The 16,314-nt window shown below is 39.6% G+C and overlaps 1 protein-coding gene across 1 annotated transcript in view; it reads right to left on the reverse strand.

Annotated features, from left to right (window-relative positions):
• Nucleotides 1-16,314, reverse strand: part of LOC128261044 (sodium channel protein para) — a 69,277-nt gene that overhangs the window by 35,851 nt on the left and 17,112 nt on the right. Inside the window, 7 exon segments of the mRNA XM_052994472.1 lie at nt 3,111-3,419; nt 4,627-4,936; nt 5,645-5,921; nt 6,028-6,119; nt 9,646-9,774; nt 13,915-14,120; nt 14,247-14,402. Of these exon segments, the coding sequence (XP_052850432.1) occupies nt 3,111-3,419; nt 4,627-4,936; nt 5,645-5,921; nt 6,028-6,119; nt 9,646-9,774; nt 13,915-14,120; nt 14,247-14,402 (1,479 nt within the window).

Consider the following 16,314-nt stretch of genomic DNA (forward strand, 5'->3'; position numbering starts at 1 on the left):
TGTGTATATATATTGTGTTATTATGTGTGTGTTTGTTCCTTTTAACATGATTAGATAGCAGCTATTTTACATTTTGTAGTTTTGTGAACGGTTGATTTGAGTTTTAAATTTGTGGTGTGATTTCGGTTCTACTTCAGCGTAGCGTTTGTATATATGTAAATTTGAATAGTTTAGCTAGATATTTAAGGGTCGGGGCTTAGAGAACGAAAAAAAAAAGAAATGTTCTAAGCAGGATTATACTTATACGGTTCTTAGGTCAAGAATTATCAACCAACATAAGAGAAAACTTCAATGGAACAATACTGAAAAAGAAAAAGGTTCGAACAAACGTTTGAGTCGTTTAGGAAATCGGTCCCATTGACGGAAAAGCCGACTCAATAACGGTAACGAAAATAATCGAAAACAGAATCAAGTTTTAATCGATAAGTTCTACAATCAACTCTAGGCAAATCTCTTCCAAACTTCGTACGGATGCATTTCTAGTTTCAAATCACAACTCTACTGCGCTTCGATCTCTTTTCATTGCATACTCAGCGGGCATGACAGGGGCGGCTAGCGGATCGAAATTAAGGATATATATATCTACACGGTATGTCGGGGCTGTTTTACATATGTAGTTCTTGGCTCTGGGCCATGCCCTTATCAGACTTTTTTCTTTTGGGGGTGTACGCATGTTGTTTCTTGTCTGTGTGAGTTCGCTTGATTGGTTTGACAGAGCGGGACAGAGAGAAAGTTGGAGAGAGAAAGAGAGTGTGTGTGGGAGGGAGAGAGAGAGAGAAAGAGAGAGCGAGAGAGAGAGAGAGAGAGAGAGAGCAACCTACCTGAGGCAACTTGGGGCTTATTGATATACAATCAACGGTCAATCCCAAATAGTTTCTGCTCTCATCGAAAACTATCTGAGGCTGCCCTGAGCAAAATTGATGGTTGGTTAGAACGAGCTAGCGAGCGAGCGAGAGCGAGATAGCAATAGCGAGTTATCAATCAGTATTATCTATCGGTTAGGTATATATCGTGTGAGAATGTGTTTTTTCTTAGTTATTCATAGCAGTTCATTGCTGTGTTAGTGGCTTAAGGACTGAAACGGAAAAGCCGTCTACGTTTAATGGATTTCTGCTCGATAAATGTAACCGCCAATCGTCGGTTATTGGTTATCGGCTGCTATCGCGAGGATCTTCCAATTGCGCGCGTACTTGTGTAAGTGTAGTTGTGCGGAAATGCAAACGCTTGCTATATGCCACAAAAAAAAACTCGCGTGTCGTGATTGGTAACTATATTTAGCATAGCGAGAGAGGAAAAGAAAGAGAGAGCTCTGCAGATCTGTTGTTATCGCAATTGGTTATCGCTCGTCCGATAGGTGTTGTGATCGGTTTGGTTTGGTTCGATTCAATTTGATTTTATTCAATCTGGTCTGGTGCTGATATGATAGCACGAGTGGCAACGTTCTCCAATCGATGGATTCTAGCTTTCGAAATCCGTTTGTGGCGTGTGTTAACTTTTATAACTGTTATACATTTATAAATGCTATAACGGTAAATGTAACGTTCGATCAATGCATGCAATGGTTAATGCAGCCACAGAAATTATCATATCTTAAACTCTATCGCACAATATATCTAAAAATATCTCAACGAAACGTTACCAAAAATTTGAACAAAAACAGGATCTAAACTTTAACTCAAAGAAAACATTGAATGATGACCAAGTCCTCACCAGAAATCAAGAATATCATTTAAGACTGAGTACAAAATAATAATCGCTATCAAACAAATTCGAAAACCGAAAAGCACAGTGATTTTTGTGCGGGTTCAAAGGCTTCAAGCGCTGTTTCAATGGTCAAGCTAAGCTAACTAATCTGAAGCCTATGGTTCTTATCGGTTCACTTAGCTAGCGTTAAAATGACGGGCGGAGCAGAATGCAGTTCGAAAGCCAATTGTCGAAGAAACCATAAGATATATATTTGGATAAGGAGTTTTCGATGTTACCTAAAGCATTCCGAGCAATGACCCAACCAAAATCGAAATAGAAACAATAAAGATACTACGAAATCACTGGAAAGCAATGACAAAACTCAAAACGAATTAAAACTCAGAAGTCTATATCTGAAGCTACGCAAATGGGTAAATAATTGTCAAAAGCTCCTACAACAGAACTACAAAACTGTCTGGGGTTCAAATTCCCACCGACACTCACGCAGACTCAGGCACTCGCATGCACAAAACGAACGGAAATCAAAAAAAGCGAAAGTAAAACCAAATGAAGATTGTAGAGAAAGAGATAGAAATAGGTAAAGATCATAGTACATACATATCGACACGCACTAACACTATATCCATATACAGGTATGAAAGGATTCAATATCTAGTTGCATGATCATACGGGTAAGTTTATATAGCATATAAGGCACGAAATGTACGATCCAATCAAAAGAGGGAGAGATCCAACAAAATGATCAAACTAATCAAAGGAAAATCGACGAGAAACGATACAAAATGATAGGCGATAACTGGAACTTAGGTTCGATAAGAATGCAATGGCAATGTAACGGCATCGGTAACGGTAACGGTAACGATAACTATAACTGTAACTTTTACTGTTGCTCTAACTGTAGCTGTAGCGGCGGCGCAAGTAATCGATAGCTCGTGAAAGAAATCGAATCGAAGCTGCAACGCAAACTGAAACTGGAGCCCCAGAGATCGGCGATCGGCGATTGGTGATCGACAGGCAGCGATCGGAGCACGAGACTCTTGCAGGGGAGTCGATTAGAATTATAAGGAAAAGGCAAAGGAAAATCAACCTAACCGAGGCCAAAAGCAACTCAAAGCAACACATACATAAGAATCGACCAAACACAGTTCAAGTACAGTTAACACATCTAGGTCTAGACATTAGGTACAGTAGAGCCCAAAACGCAAAAGCCGAACGAAAATCAAAATAAAACCGAAAACCATTTTGAAACAAGGAGGATCATATGGAGAAACGGAAACGGATACAAAAACGAAAACTCGTCAAATAGAACGGAAAGGAACGAAACCAAACGGAACGGAACAGAAAAGACTGGAATGGAAAGGAAAGGTAAAGAATAATGCTGCGCCTGCGCTCGGAATACTTACCGTGCTCACTTTACGAACTTTGGTAGCTTGGTGTGCTGTGGTAGGTGCTGGTTGTCTTTGTATAACGCTCACCGACTCCGACTCCACCTCGACGCTGCGAATGGACATCTTCTCCTTGTTGTTGTCATCGTTGCCCTTCTCGCCGCCAACGAACAGCTCATAGCTGATGCACGAATACGTCGGGCTCTTGGCCATCTCCGGATGCAGTGCAGCCTCTTCGGCGGCAGCCGCATCCGCTGCTGCCTGAGCCTGCGCATTTGCTCGTTCCTCCAGCTTGGCCGCTTTGGCGGCGGCAGCCTCCTCCGCTTCCTACAACAATTGTTATTATAATTAGCGATTATGTACAGTCCCATTACTCCGCAAACTCACACATCCGGAGGTTCAGGGGATAAGGGGTTGGGGATTGATTGGTTGAGGGTTGGGTATTGAGGGTTGGCTTGGATTCGGATTCGAATTGGTACATTACGAAAAGCAAAACTACACTACACTTTGATCGGTAATGGTTGATAGTAGGTATACAGATCAAATGAAATCATACAGTAAGGTGCTGTGCTGGGAGGGTTTTTGGGTATAGGATAGGTCATAGGGTTCTGGGCTGGATCTTATTTCATACATATTAATATATATATAAATATACATATATATATGTATATATATATATATAGATATAAATATAGATATAGTAAGTATAGGTTGTGAGTAATTTGATTTTTTCTTTTGTTATTTTCGTTAATTGTTTGTGACTAGTGACAGGATCGAAACTAATGGTGCACTAAAATCATAAGTTTATATTAGGTAAGTACGAGTATATCTCCAAAGAGTTTACACATAAGTTAAAATATTTAAGTATATACGATATATATGGAGAGACAGAGAGAGAGAGAAATATAGATACGGGCAAGTTCCAGGAACTTTAAAAGCTAAATGGTTCGTGATCAAGACTAGGTCTAATAGCAGTTACTGAATGGCAGTATCAGACGGAACCGAGCGCTCGACACTTTTTACAATGATTGGAAAGTACAGGAGAGAGAGTAGTTGTATCGATAAGATGTTGCGATAGTTGATTAAGTTAGATTGATAGACAATTAGCTAAAGCATACGATATTAGGGCATACGATATACATACGAGTAGTCGTTTTATATTCATATTTATATTCATATGGTACATACAAAAGAAAAAAGCAAGTCTGTTGTTGCTGTGGTAGTCATTGGTTTTGGTACGGGTAGATATTCTCAATATTCGATCGAGTTACCGCATCAATCGAAATTGAAATTATCTACCACAGCTGTGGAGGTTGGGTAAAGTATCGTATCTTGTCGTATTGTGTCGAAGTTTGGAGTGTTTATATATACATAAAATATATGGTATATATAGTAAGTGATTTTCGGTACAGTACTGTTCATGTCTGTTCTTGTCTCACTGCGTGGCACTTGCTGCTGCAGTTGCATGTTGCATGTTGCAGTTGCAGCTGCAGCTGCTGTTGTTGCAGTTGCAGTTGTCTGGGTGTCTACTTACACGTATCGCCTCCTCTTCGGCAGCCTCTTCTTCTTCGGCCTTCTTTTGCAATTCGTCATACGACATGGCAACAATGGCCAAAATCAAATTCACAAGATAGAATGAACCTAGGAAGATGATGACTATAAAGAACAGCATGTGCCATGGTCCGGCGGCGCGCAACACCAGCTGGTACAGGTCCTCCCAGAAGTCCTGTGTCATCAGCCGGAAGGCGGACAGGAAGGCCCAGCCAAACGAATCGAAGCTGGTGTAGCCGTAGTTCGGATTCGGCCCAAACCCCTGCAGGCACACGTAGTCATCGTCGCATTGCCTGCGATCAAATTGGATCGGTTCGGTTCGGTTTTGGTTGGTTTGCATTGGATAGCATTGCGTAGAAATGAAAAACAACAGAGTTTGGTTTAGTTGAGACAGAACTCTTCTTCATTTGCTGCAATCAATAGGTTATGGGGCTTAAAATATCTTTCCCTGACTTGTTTTAACAAATACAACTTCCTCTTAACAATATCAGACACTTTTTTGTTAAGATCTTGTGCAGAAATAGAATTTTTGACTGGGTTGCAGATTTATTTATTAATTAGACTGATTCAGAAATGCTCTCAAATCCATTTTGAGGAAAAAATATTTATGAAGATATATTCAAACAAACGATTTAACAATATAAGAAATATAAAGTTACATATTCTTTATTTGATTGTATGCTTTAATGCCCTTGTTTAATTTAATGAAATACATTTTAAAATAGATTAATTGTTGTACCCAACTGTTTAATGCAGATCTTAGAAATTTCTTAAATGCATAATTAAATAGGGAACAAAAATTAAGCTACTTAAATTACTGAAAATTGTTTTAAAAAAGTACGAGCTATTTTATTTTGGATCCGCCTCGTTATTTGGGGACTGATTTTGAATGAAAAAGATTCCGTGTTAATGTAATTCATTTGCGAGGATCAGCTCTATTTGTCAACCCAAACTTTCAAACCTAATCTCGGATAAAGATCGAGATGGAGCAAACAACTTACCCCGCGCCGGATATATTGCCGCACAGCGGAAACGAGATGCCCTCGTCCTCCGAGTACCAGTTGGAGCTGTTGCGATTGTGATAGTCCCAGTTCTCGTCGGTCAGATTGCCCCAGGAGCCGTCCAGCGGGAACTTCTTGATGCACTTCTGCGTGAGCACGCCCATGTAGATCTGCAGGCCCATCAGCGCGAACACCGACAGGGAGAACATGGTGAGGATTATCACATCGCGCAGATTCTTCACCGATTCGATGACAGCGCCGACGATGGTCTTCAAGCCTGTTTACATGGACGATTGTTTTGGGGCGGGGGGTGGTAGGGGTTCGTTAATTGGAGGGATGATTATATTATCGGACAATATATGCGTTTCCTTCGTATTTCATACCTGGCACAATGGCTACGGTTTTAAGCGCTCGCAGCACCCTAAACGTTCGCAAGGCTGCTAGATTACCTAAATCTATACCCATGGTCACATAACTGCGGATCGGTAATACATTTTGGATGGTCGATTGTCGGCGCGTGGTTGGTAATTCGATGTTGAGTCGCCAGATACGGATATACACACAGAATGTCATCGAGTATTAGTAATTATAATGCTAAAGGCATGCGATTAGTTTGGTTATTTATAGAATTTTGCTTCGATTCGATTTGATTCGATCGCATTCGATATAATTACAAATGTTGTGGGTTCATATTCTTTCGCTGTTCCTTACAAAGCAATTAAGGTAAATCAAACGAGTGCTGTGTTTGTGTATATGAGCAGCGAGTGTATGCCATAAAAAGCCCAAATGAATGCGAACTTTGACATATGCCCAAACATAGGTACTAAAATAAATAAAGCTGCGGACGGGCAAAGTTTATTACACATTTTGTAAATTAACTTCACCTGGGCCACTTCCCATTTTCCACTTCCCATATTCCATTTTCCACTTCCGCCCCCCTCCCCATTCTGTTCTGTTTGCCCACCGATCAATTTTCCCTCCGTGGCTGGCCATAAAAAAGCATATTAATAGAGCCTGCTTAGCCCCACGACCAGGAATGTGGTTCGCTGTGACCGGTCGTACGTCATCCTTTGGGAATTTCTCGGGTGGTGGGTGCACCACCGGCCTGGGCCCGACCAAAAGTGCCACTAGCAACAGCGGTTCCATTTATTTTTCATGAATATTTATCGATTTGTCTGCCATTGCGTGCAATGCTGTCGTATAATAGCCCTTTTTTTTTTTTTTTTTTGGACACAAATGAGTGCGAACGAGAAAAGGTAATGGGAAAGACTTCAAAATCTTGAGAGTGGATTTAAGGATGCGAATGGCAAACGACCATCAAAGTTCGAGTTTCTCAGGAGTCTCGAATAATAAACATTAATGTGTCTTCATACATACTGATACATTTCGTTATTTGCATAAAAATTAAACTAATATGCTCAACGTAATATTTCTTATTTAGCGTATACGTAATATTTTAAAAATTTCTCTTAAATTGCGTATACGTTATATTTTATGGGCAATATGCTAAATACGTATACGCAATGTGGGCTTAATGCTGCTAATTGGAAAGTTAGTTCGATTTAACAGTGTTATAGAACCTATTTCTGACAGATTTCTGACTTTCGTGTTAAAAAAAATAAAAAATGCTGGCCTGCATTCGCCAAACTCTCACTCTCTGCCCGGTGGGTGGTGGGTGGAGGGGGGGGGGGGCAAAGAAAAACACGAACGCTTTAAGCAGGAGCTTTAAAATGTCGTGCCTGGCATTGACGAGCCAAGGCTGCGCGTCCTGGCGGCGCCACCAGCCAAATGTGCCACACGACACAGTCACCTCCCAACCTTCCAACCTCCCAATCTCCCTTTTTCCCCCTTGTTGGCCACCCAGGATAAAGGAAAAAAAACAAAAAAAAAAAACAAAAAAAGAATGGCAAATAGACAGCTCCAATAAATGCTTAAAATGAAGCAGAAAGCAATGAAATGGAATTGTCACGAAACGACAAAAAGAACAAGGGAAAGCGGCAATTTAAAAAAGAGAAAAACGAAAATATAACTGAAAGATGGGAAATGGAACAAAAATTAACTTGAGCGACCAAAAATTTGTTTATGGCTTTTTTATGTGTGTGGGAAATAATCGTAGAAAATCCTGCCATGTGCCTGTGTGTGTGTGTGTTTGTGTGTGTGTGTGTGTGTGTTAATGTGTATGTGTGGTTGGGCGCGTCATTAGAAACGGCAAAAATAAATCAATAAAAATGCTCAGCTAACGCGACTTTTTTTGTTTCCCTCGCGTGTAACGTATAATTCTATAGAATTCTATGGCCATGGCCATAGCTGTTTTCTTGTGGCTGCTTTTGCCGTTTTTTATTATTTTCCAACTGCTGACTCTAATGAATGTAATTCCATTTGCTCTTTGGTCTTGTGCCTCTGTTCGTTTTAATTTAGCTTTAGCTTCTACTTTTTAATATTTCCGTTGGCCTCACCCCTTTGATTAATTCTTGTGAACTCACCCACATACATACTTAAATTTATATATATATAGGTATGTTTATGTCTTCCTTGAAAATTCAGCAAATAATTGGTGAGTAAACAACAAACATACTTTACTTTCATCGCATAAAAGGGCCAATAAGCTGTTGTAAAAATATATAAAAGATTGCATTTCAAAGCTACCAAAAAGCCCAACCATTTCATTTTTAATCTTTTCAATTTTTATTTCTTTTTTTATGCTTTTGAAAATATTTAATACAAACTTCTGGAATTAGATTGACATTTATATTATTTTTAATTTCACACTCTCATTTAAGTTATATTTATAAAAAAAAATGTTTACTTGTGCAATGTTGTAACATTTGCTGTCAGTATGCATTCCATTTATGATTTGAAAAATTTCAGGTGATTTTCCTGCTTACTGCACCATGCAAACATATGCATTTTTTTTATGAGCAGCGATTTTTCTTGGTTTTTTTGCGCCCTTCCCACACTTCGTGCTCATTTAATTGCTGATGCTGATAGAACACACAGCTGCTGTCTCTTTGATTGCATTTAATGGACCAGCAAAATATGCATATATTCATATGTCTGTAAATCGGTTAACGCCGCATTCAGTCGCCTTCATGCCGTCAGTTAACGTTTTTTCATTTCGTTTCTTTTTCGAATTCATTGATTGACTCAACTTAATGCTGCTAATTGCGCGACTCCCACACACACAAACAGTCGCACACACACACACACACACACACACAGAGTCACGATTATGTTAATGAAGTGTGCACGTGGGTGTGTGAATGTTTTGCATAAATTGATAATAATAATAAATATTGTATGCAAATACCGCTAATTTTTAATCAGAAGTTAACTGACTGTAAACTTGAAAAAGAAAAAAAAAAAACACAGAAAGAGTTTCATAAGACCAAACTTAAATGGAAAATATGAGGTGGAAAAAGTAGTGGGAAGGGAATTTTCGGGTTAAGTGGGAGGTCTGCTATTCAGATTCGAGTGACTACAGCTTTTTACGATGGATGATCCAGTTACGATATCAATACGAAAGCAAATTGTAAGTTAAAGGCAACACAAGAAACGGGAACTGATCCTTATAGATGATACATTGGTGCAAGGGTGAACTTACTGCTAAACACCGAAAATAATATAATATCCTATATAGTTTATAAAGTTTAAGGTTCATGAGGCCAGATTTATCAGATATTAACATTTACATTGACGGGATATTCATTATTATCATTATCATTTGTTCCTTATTATCTCAGTAAACTTGATTAATTGAACTTGCCAGACACTGTAAAACATAATTAAAAAACCTAATTTTTAAATTAAAATATTGAAAGAGAATGTCAGCATTTATATACTTTGGAAACCAGCGTTAAAATTGCCGCCTTTATGTGACAAATTTTTTTCGGTGTTTAAGCTGTATTTAATGGGGATTGTAAGCGTGATATACGAATGGATGATAATTTATTATTCAATTGTAATAAGTTATATATTATATTATATAGGATTATATAACTCACGCTAAAGCTATTACTACGAAGTCCAGCCAATTCCATGCATCTCTAAGATACGTAAACGGGCATAAAATGAAACCTCGTGCCATCACTTTAACAGCTGATTCAAATGTGTAGATTCCGGTGAATATCACCCTAAAAACGAATTGAATTTCGAAATGCAATTTGTTGTTGTCTTCTTGGCTCTTATGCACTTCAAATGTTGCTTGAAATGTTTATTTTTTTGGTTAGACTGCCTGATGATGGGTCATCAATTAAAAAAAAAAAATACAAACAAACAAACGCACACAAAAACTAAAACCAATTGCAAAATGTGGTCCAAGAAAATAGATGGGTTCTTGTTACATAGAAATCGAAAATCAAACATTGAAATAGAGTAATTGCAAAGTGAATTGGAAGAGAAATGGCGCTTAAAAGTAGGCTACACTCCTGGCTCCCATTGTGGCGATCTCCAGTCGCTGGCACTTCCGGTCCAGCGTTGATTTCAGATACCAGATACTGCCTCCATCGGCAGACTTTGTCGCCGTTGTTATTTTGAAAAATAAATATAAACGTACTTTGTTAAAACTAACTTAAGCGATTAGACTAACCCATGCACCCCTGTTTAGCGGTATCTGGGCTTCACAAATGGCTGTTTATTCTCTTTTTTCCGGCCACTACAGTCCCCTTCTTTCAATAATCGTAACACACACGCAAAAACATCAACCGGGAAAAATTAGCATGAGAACAAAATCTGAATATTAGCCTGAATCCAAAACATTTTCGAAAGTTTCTGAAATTCGATGCCTACAAAATCTTTTTTTTTTATTATATTTTATTTTAGCTGTTTATTTTATGTACAAAATCGATCAAAAACTCTTCAAGTTTAAATGCTAATAAAAAAGGGTAGACAATATTCCATTAGTATAGCAACATTTTTGAACGCTAGAGATTTGTCTTTGGTACACAGGTAGCCAGAATTTACCGGGGACATGGAACCAAACGGAAGGCGCACATCAAAAAGACACTTGGCCAGTACTCGACCGTCCTAATTACTGAATTGCAGATGCAGATAGACAATTGTCAATGTCAATAATGGTTAATACTTAACGGCCAACTGCTTGACGCTGCTTTTGTGTTATGTGGGAAGCTGTTCGTGTAAGCGTCAGATCAATATGCCGACCTTCGGTCAAATGTCCGCCCATCCGCCTATCCGTCTATCCGCCCATTTGGTCCACGCCCCCCCCGCTGTCACGCCCACTAACCACCGCCCCCGCTGGCTGGTTATCCATTTGACATATTTCAGGCAGACAGCGCTCCAGTGACACCCTTCTCTTCGCTCGTTATCATTGTCGTTGTCGTTGTCATTGTCCTTTGGACGCCGCCACTAGTTTAAAGCCGCTGCGGGGGTCGTCCTGCAGGCGGGAGGGGGGTACGAGGTAGGTGTGGCAAAAGGGGGTGATGGGCATGCGTCTGACCTAGGCCCCAATGCCTGTGAAGGACACTTGAGGTGTGTTTTAATTGCAGGTATTATGTCTTTCTCAGGGGCCGGCACAAGTGTGACCCCTGCACTGCGAGAAACAATGGGGCCTCAGGAATGACTATACAAAATTGTATCCTTCTGTATTTTATGCTATCCACTAATTGTCACAACAATGTGATAATGATTAGGCTTTCATTCACCAACTTTAAAATCCTTGGGGGATAATGGAAAAAAAATACTTTGAAAAGTCATGGCCCCACAATAACTTATTTTTTCTGATTTAATTGTATAGTCAATATTTATTTATTAAATTTGTAAAGCCTTTAAATAATGTCATAAAAGTAGGCTAATAGTTCATACGCTCAGCAGTAAGTTTACTAATATTGGCCTAATATTGGTAATTCCTGATGGAATTGTTTTCTCTGCACGCCCACCTCGACCCACATTGAGGAGTGTCCTCTGGCTTTCCATTCTCCGGCCATTTCATATATTCAAACTTTCACTTTTCACCGGTGTGTGTGTGCGTGTGCGTGTCTCAAGTTATGCGGCACCTGCTGCTTAGGCCCCCTTGCCATACCATACCATTCTAGCCCATTCCAGCCCATTCTAGCCCATGCCATCCCATCCCATCCCCTATTTCCTTTTCCTGCACCCTCGAACGCCACCAACCCTTGGCCAAGTTCAAGTGGCACTTCCGCTTGCACTTCCATCTGGCTGCCATCTGCTCCTCCTTATCTATTCCCATATCCTAAAGCTCATGCTTATCCTGCTCCTCATTCTGCTCCTCATTCTGCTCTGCTGCTAGCTCTGTCTCGTTCGTCTCTATTTTTTCCTTAGGGTGCTCGATTCTGATACCAAATCTGCGACAATAACTTTGATATCAGCTAGAAAAATGACGTTACTCTTTTCACTTTACATTTTGCTTTTTATTGTTTTGTCGCTCTGAGGCGATCTCTTCAAAGCATTTTTGCTCGCTTGGCTTTTCTTAAGTTCATTAGTCGCTAGAGTTTACCATTTACCTATGTACAATTTACGGCTACGTATACGCAATGTTCTAGGATTGTTGAATGATTAACGATAACGAGTTCTAGATGAGCACTAATCGAATCGAGTCTAACTAGAAGTACGTATCGAATCGATTGGGAGTAGACTATTGAGTGAAAAGAGCGAGAGACAGATGTCCTGGCGACATATGGGATTTCTATGTATATATGTAAATACGGGATCCAAGGATCCATAAAATGTTCTAAAGATATGGGCTTTCTACGCTAGCTAAGTCTCACACAAAACTCTACTTTACTTTCCCCCACCCAAAGCGATCTGGAAACAATACGATACCAACCCTACATACAAAATCGTTTATTCACTAAAACTAAGTTCGATTATAGGGGATCTTAACTAATTATGTATGGCACTATGATTACATATGATTTACATATGATTTACATATGATTTACATATTTACGATGATCAAAATGTACTAAATTCTGCTTCTAGTTTGGGATTATTATAGGGGATTCAGTTTACAATACGTTTTGGTTTACAAAGGTTTACTTAATAGATACTTAAACAATTTACTATATTATCTATCTATGGATATAATTAAAAGTTGTATAATTTGTATGCTCTAAGCATGTGTAGGATATATATATATATATATAGACTAGGTAGCTAGAAACTACAATCGAATATACGGAGCAAAGTTACTGCATTTACAAATGATATATCGATTGAATTTAATTCGAAACGTGAACAAACCAAAACCAACCAGTTGGACTGGTTCAGTCCCAGCTGGACCTCTACGAATCCCCGAATTCTTGAGGATAGAATGGTCGGTTATCGGGGGGATAGCGATTGCGGATTACGATCAAATTGGGTGATGCCCAATCACATATGGACTAGCGTGGCAAATTTACAGTTGGAATGATTAATTTGAATGGCTCTATGATCCAGTTATCGAGTTATCGAATAGTCGAACGATCGAATATTGTAAAGTTACTCACGACAGAAACGAGTACGGAAATGAGTATATAGTACATATATAGTAGATATTAGATAGTAGTTAGATACGTATGTATGCAGTTTGATGCGATAGTGGTGTCATATCATACAAGAGCGGATGCACTCGACTCGTCTGGGTTCGATTCGATTCGATTCGATTCGATTTGATTCGGTTCGGTTCCCAAATGGACCACAGCTGTATAGTATAGTAATGCATCATGATATTGGGGTTCTCTTACTGGAAAAATGGCTTGAGCTTAGCTACCTAGGAACTTTACTTTACTCGACATCTTCACCTTCGCCTGCGTAGGTTATAGAGATTGATTAGGCAGTTAAATGGGTTTATATTGTATATAGGTATAGTATAGGTGTGTTTACATATCGATTGCACTTTGGTTTGTTGCTGTTTTTCGATTTCTTTTCGTTTGGCTTTTGTTGAAATCATAGAGGAAAGAAATTTAAGTTCGACCTAAATACACATCTGCATAAATATCGAAAAAGTTACATATATAGTATTGCATAATATCGTTTATAATATATAGTTAAGTATGTCGATTATATTTGCACATAGGTATATAGATGTTTATATACTTATATGACTAGTACAGAGTATAATAACGTTAGTTGATAAAATTCCAAAATAAAAAAATAAAAAAATAACAACGAAAACGGAAATCAATTGAATTAAGTTTGAAAATCAAATTTAGCTAAGGGAAAGGAACCAAATCAAGTGTATTCAGTCGGGGATTACATGTGGTCAGATAACTTATGCAAAGATTTTACATTAGGTGGCTCTGGCCGGGCATACTTACTCAGTGGACTCAACCGTGGGCGTTGTCGGCATTATCATCAGGATGCAGTTGACGAGAATTGTGGTGATGATGAATAGGGAAAATAATGGATGCACTAGAATGTAAATGGCCACACGACGTATCGGATTGAATGGATCGAGCAGCCACATTGCTTTTGATGCAGAAAAGCGAAAAATATCTTTTCCTTTGCTTACAACTACGAATGTCTGCAAGAGAGCGTCGATCGCTGGTCAATTATCGGGGATTATCGGTTGGGCTATTGGGTGTCTTTTATTATATAACCCCTCCCCATAGCTATGATCGTACTATATGTGTCAGAGACGATGACTTACCAGTATATTGCTGTAGAAGGGATCGATATCCTCGAGAGGAGTGGAGGCCAATTCCGGCGGGAAGCTGCCCTGCAATCGAACAGGTATTGGCACACCTTGTTCAAGTGTAGGATCCGGTTGTGGACCTTCATCCTCGTCCTCGTCATCATATCGGATCTGAGGTGTGCGTTGTGCGGGGAGAATAGAACGGGTAGGGCAACAATAGATTAGCAAGGACCTTCGTACCAAGACTATCAATCACGCGGCATGACTCAGCCCGGAATCCAACTCAAAACGGATATGAAAGAATCGGAAATCATAAGTCAGAAGGTGAGCGGCACACACAAATCAACACCAATTTCAAGCGCTTTCGATTCGGATTAAAGAATTTCGTGATGGTTTCAGTTTTGCATATCATATCAGAGTTTTGTCTATATATATATATATTTATATATATGTTTTAATATATATGTGGGTATGTAGTATAAGTATATATATATATATATTGTATATATACAGGGTGATAGAGAAAGCAAAAGAGCAGGAGACAGTTTGGGGTCTGGTATATGGGTTGGTTCAGCAGATTCTGATGGTATGCAAAAGTAACACCAAGTCGGTTCAACCAAATATCTGGGTTACACCTTTTTGGGCGCTTCATCGTATCAATGGTTTTCATCTATTTTTCGATTCATCATTGTTCTTTTGTCGGGTTCAAAGAAACGGAAACGAAACAATGAGCAGAAGGTGGAAACAAAACGGAAACGGAAATGTTTATGGAAACGGAAAAGGAAACAAAGGTAATCAGTGTTGGACAAGGTCCCTTTTCAAGTGTGTGTGTGTGTGTGTGTTTGTGTAAATGTGCATGCTACACATGTCAATAGATAGAAACTGAAAAACCGTGTCCAGTGTTGGTAAACTAGCTAGAGTGTGCAAAATACTAGGCTATACATTATCTATTATAGAAGGGATGGGACATTTAAGGGAATCGGATCACAAGCAGGAGCAGGAAGGAAGGAAGGAAGGTAAACTCAATGTCACCGATTCGACGTTTTGTGTTTTTTTTTTAAACATTTTTTGATTGGCTAGACAAAACATTATATTTGCATGTTGTGCTGGCAACTTTTAATTGCCCCGACATGCATATTGTATGACAATATTTTGGCTTAGTGGCGACTGCCTTGGGTTCCCATCGGAATCCCAATCCAATACTATCCTATCCCATCTGCCTCCCTATCGATTTCAGTCAGACAAGGGGTCTTCGGTACTGAAACCCACTGTTTTTACTTTCTACGGACGCGGACACGTGCAGTGCCAAAAGGAAAATTAAGAGCCCAGAGCCAAAAGCACACAGAAACTCTAACGTCACTTTATGAAACGTTCGATTCGCCCTCTCGCTCTGGCCATATATGCCATATATGGTATATATCGTACAAGTACGACCCACTATATGTACACGAACGAGCACATACATATATACATACATATATATATATATATATACGTGGAGAGAGGGCAAGAAAGAGAGAGCGAGAGTGAGCCACTAAAGGAAAACTAAAGGAGAATGAAAAAATTCCATAATAGTTGGCTTGGCGTGACAATTAGATTGTGGCTGTATGCGTGTGTGTGTGTGTGTGTGTGTGTGTGTCTGTTTGGGGAGCCGAAGCTTTGACGCAATTGCGGCACCCACCAGGACACCAGGACACTGGGACACCAGGACACTGGGACACTGAAACACTGCAACGCTGGGACACCAAAACACCGAACACGAACAACGACTCCGTATCCGTAGTTGGTAGTTCGATGGGTGGCGAGCCTCTTTAAACAGCCTACTCGAGTCTATATTTAAACTAATAAAAGGCAACCGCACCACGTCGCAAGGGGCGCGCGAAAGAGAGGCAGATAGTTGGATATAGCAGCCGGTTCCGACCGGACATAAGCTGTCCTCGCGCTTTCGCAGTCCGCGTACTGATTACAAATTTATGACGCATTCGGGGAACGCAATGACGAAATGAGGTTAGGTTTAGTCGGGGGTTAGCTAACCGTACGGTTAGCTAATATAGGCTCTGCATTGCAAACGGAAATAAATATA

This window comes from Drosophila gunungcola (assembly GCF_025200985.1).
Source record: "Drosophila gunungcola strain Sukarami chromosome X unlocalized genomic scaffold, Dgunungcola_SK_2 000049F, whole genome shotgun sequence".
NCBI lineage: Eukaryota > Metazoa > Arthropoda > Insecta > Diptera > Drosophilidae > Drosophila > Drosophila gunungcola.